General features: G+C 36.6%; 2 protein-coding genes across 2 annotated transcripts; one reads left to right on the top strand and one right to left on the bottom strand.

Moving 5' to 3' along the window:
* Positions 1-482: 482 nt before the first annotated feature.
* Positions 483-1,550, bottom strand: LOC307152215 (trace amine-associated receptor 13c-like; the record flags this gene model as incomplete). The annotated part of the gene is made up of 1 exon (XM_079860647.1): positions 483-1,550. The coding sequence occupies one exon, from the start codon at positions 1,548-1,550 to the stop codon at positions 483-485; it is 1,068 nt and encodes a 355-aa protein (XP_079716773.1).
* Positions 1,551-3,066: 1,516 nt separating this feature from the next.
* Positions 3,067-4,050, top strand: LOC307152082 (trace amine-associated receptor 9-like; the record flags this gene model as incomplete). Its single annotated transcript, XM_079860474.1, has 1 exon — positions 3,067-4,050. The coding sequence occupies one exon, from the start codon at positions 3,067-3,069 to the stop codon at positions 4,048-4,050; it is 984 nt and encodes a 327-aa protein (XP_079716600.1).
* Between the last annotated feature and the right edge of the window lie 2,250 nt (positions 4,051-6,300).

The raw sequence follows: 6,300 nt of genomic DNA, 5'->3' as shown, positions 1-6,300 counted from the left end.
TAGTTTTTAATGAAAGGTTTATTTACATTTTACATTAACATTTAATCATTTAGCAGATGCTTTTATCCAAAGCAGCTTTCAAATGAGAACAATAGAAGCAATCAGACCAACAAGAGTGCAACAGAATAAAAGTGCTGTAGCAAGCCTCAGTTAGTCTAGCACAGTACACATATTTATGATCATGATTTCTGTCACAATCTGGAAATGTCTTTTTTTCTTCTTCTTGAAGGATGCATACAATGCTGCCTAAGAATCTTGATAAAATTTGGTGTCTTGAGGCAGCATAATTGAGTAGCTTACCTTTTTGAACTGCACTAATGATGCATTAAAATGCGACCTCTATAGGCAATTTATTAGGGTTAGCGTAAGTATCTTACTCCATCTATCTGTATGCATCACAACTCAGGAACACATTATAACGTTGCAATTTCTGCAATTATTCAGTGACTGATCTCGGAGATGAAAGTAAAAAAAAAAAACAATTATGAATGACAATCCGTAAAAATGTCCACCAGAGAGGATGCTGGCTGAAGTATTCTAAGTGTGAGAATGTGCTTAACAGACATTTTAAACCAGCGATAAAACAAAGCATAGACAAGAGGATTCAGACCTGAGTTAACATACAAGGTCCATGTTAGTAATGTCATTGTAGTGGAAGAGATTGCAGTGGTTTCTGTTAAAGAACAGATATAGAACGGAATGCCACAAAATAGATAAACTGTCACAATGATTCCTAATGTCAGAGCAGCTTTACTCTCAGATTTTCTCCTAACTGAAACTTCCATTACACATTTACCACCCTTCAGAGAGTTTATAACTTTCACTTGCTGTTGTGCGACATAAAATATCCTCAGATATAAAGTTATGATCAGGATACAAGGAAATAGGAAGGAAAAGATTAAATCAGTGAATCTCCAAGCAGGAGTAATCATAACAATACACTGACCATAACAACCATCTGGTCTGTGTAAGGTATTAAAATATCCATTACTAATTACAAAGGCTATATTGTAAACTGAACAGCAAAACCAGCAGAGACAGATACTTATTAAAGTTTTAGTTGTGGTTATTTTCTGTGGGTACTGTAAAGGGTGACACACAGCCACATAACGATCAACAGCAATTAATACTAAATTACTTAGAGATGTAGAAAGAAGCAGTCCGAGAGTAATTACGAAGAGTCCACAGTAAGTGTCTCCAAAGTACCAACACGTCTCAATCAGATTTATGGCATCCAGAGGCATCACAATTAGTCCAATAAACAGGTCGGCCACAGCCAGAGAGAGAATAATCAGGTTTGTTGGAGTGTGAAGCTTCTTGAAGTGAGAGATGGAGATGATCACCAGCAGGTTCAGAAACACAGTCCATGCTGACAGCAGTGAGAAAAACACATACATGATATTGTATTCATGATTGGAGCGTTTTTCCTTGACACATGATGAGTTGATGGCAGGAAAGCAGTATTGAGTCTCATGATCCTTTGTCTCATAGGCCATGAGTGAGTCTCCTCCTGTTAGGAGTTTGTTCTGCTCTCCTTTCTGTCCTTTCATTTATATAGTGTCTGGATCCGACAGACCAACCCATCTACCACTCTAATTGTGGTTATAATAATAATATAATGATTATATTCTAAGTCTCAACTCAGTGAGGGAGTATTTTGAAAGTCAGTGGGCTCCAAACAACATTGGACACAACTTCTGTCATTGGTCTGTCATTGCACTGACAAAAACACACAATAATACATTTTCCAAAATATTTTCTTTTTTTGAAAAAGAAAGAAATGCATATTGGTTTGGAAGCACATGAGGGTGAGCAAATTATGACAGAATTATTCATGCATTTATTTTGGATTAACTATCTAAAAGAATGAATATAATTTAGGATCCTCTCACTGTCCATGACTGGGTCATCTAGGTTGTGATGCAGCAAAAATTATGCTGACAAATCATGCTAGAGAAGGTGTTCTAGCAAAGTAATCAGAGGTGTAATTGATCACATTACCTATGAACATGTTTCACTAACAAGGCAAAGCATACAGTGCAAAAAGTACAAGACAAACACAAGGCATTTGTTGTACAGTTCAGAGTATGTAAAACAAAGAATAACAACAACAACTAAAGTAATATAGCTGCAAGCAGCGATACAGGGCCAAGTCCCTGAATCAGCTGCAACAGCAGAGCAGAGCAGGAAGAGCAAAAACAGCATAAATTGAACATACATAAAAAAACGGCTGGTTCAGAAGTACAGGTGAAAATGAACTCAAAATGTTCAGATGAGAATGAACACAGAATGAACAAGATGTACTTATTTCTAATCCAAGTGAAAGAAAGATTAGTACAACGCTTTATAATTACAATATTATATTGTTATTAATGGCAATGTCCTTGTTCTGAGTGAGCCCATACATGTGTGTGTCAAATTTGCTGAAAATATCTCATTTTGTTATAGACATTTATATGTATGAGAGCATAAAAAAAAATGACCCATGGGCGACTTTGAATTTTTTTGCCACTTACTATCAAAATTGTGACATTTGGGCATTAGTGTAAAAGCCAACAACAACCTATGTTTCCAAACTTCTGACAGTGGTTTTGTCTTGATTGGTCTAACGGTTTCAAAGATATTGGCAAACATTTTTTAAGCGCTAAATCACAACGCTACACAAACAGTGAGGCTAAACCTAGCATGTTTGGTATCGCTGGACTCAGAAAGGAATTCTTATAGCTTCTATGAATTGCTCAAGCAACCTGGATAGTAACAAAACCAAACTGACTGTGTGGTGTTAAAGAGAAATCTGAATTCATATTTTTTGTTAGGCCATAAACTATAGAATTATCATCCCCATGCTTATGAATATTTAACTTATGGGTGTGTTTAAAACCATAGCATCAACCCTCCTGTGTAATGATGTGGCCAGGTTTCATTTACTATAAATGAATCCACAAAACTGACACCAAACCAACAAGCTTGAAAATCTTCCCACAGCTACAAAATGTTGCTATGAAGTGGTCTTATTTTTAAAACTTGTGGTATTCCTAATACATTTTTTAAATGCTTAACAGGGTAATGACAGATGCAGACAATCAAGAAATGGACTACTGCTTTTTAAACAACAATTTGTCATGCATCAAAGAAATCAAACCTCAAGTGGAGTACTTTGTTTTGTACGTTTTCATATCTTTAGCATCTTTTTTCACTGTGTTTCTGAACCTGCTGGTGATCATCTCCATCTCTCACTTCAAGCAGCTTCACACTCCAACAAACCTGTTCATTCTCTCTCTTGCTGTGGCTGACCTGCTTGTGGGACTGATTGTTATACCACTGATGGGCATCAGATATATTGAGACATGTTGGTACTTTGGAGAGACATTTTGTTCTTTTTTTCCATTTATTCTTTATACTGTTGTTTCGGCATCTCTTGGTAATTTAGTTTTTATATCTATAGATCGTTACATTGCTGTGAAAGATCCTCTGCGATATTCAACAAGGGTCACCACCAACAAAGCTGTTTTTTGTATCATTTTAAACTGGCTATGTTCAAGCATATATTCGGTTATCATGTTATACAATGCTATTTTCTATACGGAGAACCCATTTACATGTTATGGGGACTGTATTGTTACTGTCAAGTTTGAGTATGTTCTCACAGACCTCATTGTTTCATTAGTGGCCCCTTGTTCAGTAATAATATCTTTATATGGGCAGATCTTCTGTGTAGCAAAATATCAAGCTCGGCTCATAAACTCTGTCACAAATGTCAGCAGGTCAGAAAAAAAGGCAGCAAAAACACTGGGGATTGTTATAGCAATTTATCTTCTATGTTGGATACCGTATTACATAGCCTCTCTTTTTCCAGGAAATTATTCAAATGAATCAGCTGTAATGAACATCATGTGTTGGATTATGTATATGAATTCTTGTATGAACCCCCTCATCTATGCACTATTTTATAGATGGTTTAGAATATCAATTAAACACATACTGTCTCTGAAAATATTCAAACCATCATCAGAATACTTAAGTCTGTTCCCTGAGGTAAATGATCAGTGATAATCTATAATGTCAAAGGCATGACAATGAAAAACAAATGGATTTTTATTATGTATTTTGTTGGCCATATTGTGGTAGTCCACTTTTTGTGACTTTATTTGCAACATCTACTGTATGCTGTTTGATAACACTTTTAAAAACAATACACTGTAAACCTGCAGCAGATACAATTGTGTGTCAGAAAATAAATAACTAGGAGATAAACAACTATTTTAAAAAAATAGTATTACTTGTGTCTCCACAAAAAAAAAAAAAAAGGTTCAGCATTCAGACCTTTCAACATCTTTACTGTGACAACATTACTTGGATATTAAGAAAAAGAAAATTCAGCAATGCACAATTAAATCCAAGGAACAGAAAACATCTAATATTACCATTTGCTAACTATTATGTTGTTTGCAAAAAAAAAAAAGTTATTTTACCAGCATGCAGGGCTACTAAAAATTGGCCATTGATTGAGAAAGAACTTTTATGGCATCTAACAGCAGGGGGAAACTTGGCTATGCAATCCAGACAAACCCTGGTGGGCTTGTACATGAAGCTCATTAGTGCTGGAGGAGTGCAAAGGCTTTATTAGATGGTGCTGTTAATACACTGAACAGGTTTCCAGAGACATGCTGGGGAGAGCCCAAAATTTGTACCATGAATCTTTGAAATAACTTCAAGCAGTGTGCGAACTGTTTTACACGGCATTCTGTGGACTGCCATAGACTGCAAATTAGAAGAAACATAAGAATTAGAAATAACACATATGTTAGGACACTGAGATATTTTGTGTTTGTATCAACTGTCCTTGTGTGTATATTCTCTCTCTCTCTCTCTCTCTCTCTCTCTCACACCTGACCAGGATATAAGGACCGCCCAAACACTTAATGGAGGCCCTTGAGCCTTGTTGACTGTGCTTTATGCCATTGTGCTTTGAGTTTGTACTATTTGATTGTGCTTCTCATCACCTTTGTACATTTTGCCATCGTTTAATTGAGTAAGAGTGTCGTGCCAGAGAGATTGTTAATGTTTAGTGAAACTGTAAGTTTCTGTTGATTGTAATCCCTCTTCTGATATTCTGCTTTATCTAACAATTGCCTGTTTGACAACGCCTTGGATTCCGATTCTAACTTGTCGACCTTAGACTTTGTAAATACGTGTGTAAATAATTAACCATATTAAGGGATGTAGGGGGTTTGACGCCTTTTCAAAAAGAGTTTGATCTCTTTTTCACTTTGTTTATGGTTAAGGGAGCTAAACTGTAAGCTAAATGGTAAATGGTAAGCTAAACTGTATTTTTGTTTTCTTTATCTTTTGTTTGAGGTCATTTAGGTTCTAAAAGAAGATTGTTTTGTTTGTTATTTTGGCCTTGTCTGCCCCTGACGCTATCCCTTCATGGTAAATAAAGCTCATGTTGTTTATCATCTCTCTGGTAGTGTGACTCTCTTCCTTTTCCTGTTACGGCCGACCCCTAGCGGTCGTAACAACATACAATAAGAGCTTTGGTGCTGGGCTCCTTGTTGAACATTTTCATTGTTTATAGATATCTTCATGAAAATCTTTAAAGACAGAAAATTCAAACAAAATGTATACAGGAAATTCAAACAGAAATATCAAACAAACAAAAAATGGGGCTAATTGAGTCATTCAGTCTGTTTCATTTTTAACGCTTTTTTGACGGAGCGTTTGTCACAGGAAAAAGTCGCTGTTTCGACTTAAATAGGCATATAGGTAACTATAAATTTATATATGCTTAATTGAGAGAACGGTGCGAGGCCGGTGGCATGATTGATGATGAGCGCCACCTGTGCGCTCCTCTCACGGAGGAGCTTTTATGAAGCATAAAAGGAGGAGTGATGACAGTGAAGGACGAGAGAGGACCAGGCCTGGACATTGTTATGTTTTGTTTATGTGTGTGCGGCAGTCGTCCATGAGGGGCTGCCGCCTTTACTTTCGTTTTGTGTTTATTTCTATAGACTTTCTATAGTCTTTAAATGTTTGCCGGTTCCAGCCTCCTTTTTCCCATAACAACATACCTCGTTACAGTATGTACATTGAGAGAATGACATTTTCTGAGTGACACTCCAGTCTTGAACATTACTGGCTTCACACAAATAAAAGGTCAAAATAAAGCAAGCCGCTTTTCAACCGTTGGATCGAACGGTCCTAAGAACGTTTAGGAACAGTTAAAGTTATGTTTCCACTTGAGCCTGGTACCGCACAGCACGACTACAAACGTTACGGTTAGCTAACCGTGCTGCTAGA

This window comes from Squalius cephalus, assembly GCF_949319135.1.
Source record: "Squalius cephalus genome assembly, chromosome: 24".
NCBI classification, from domain to species: Eukaryota; Metazoa; Chordata; class Actinopteri; order Cypriniformes; family Leuciscidae; genus Squalius; species Squalius cephalus.
The sequence above is the reverse complement of the archived record's forward strand: the minus strand, read 5'-3'. Positions and strand labels throughout refer to the sequence as shown.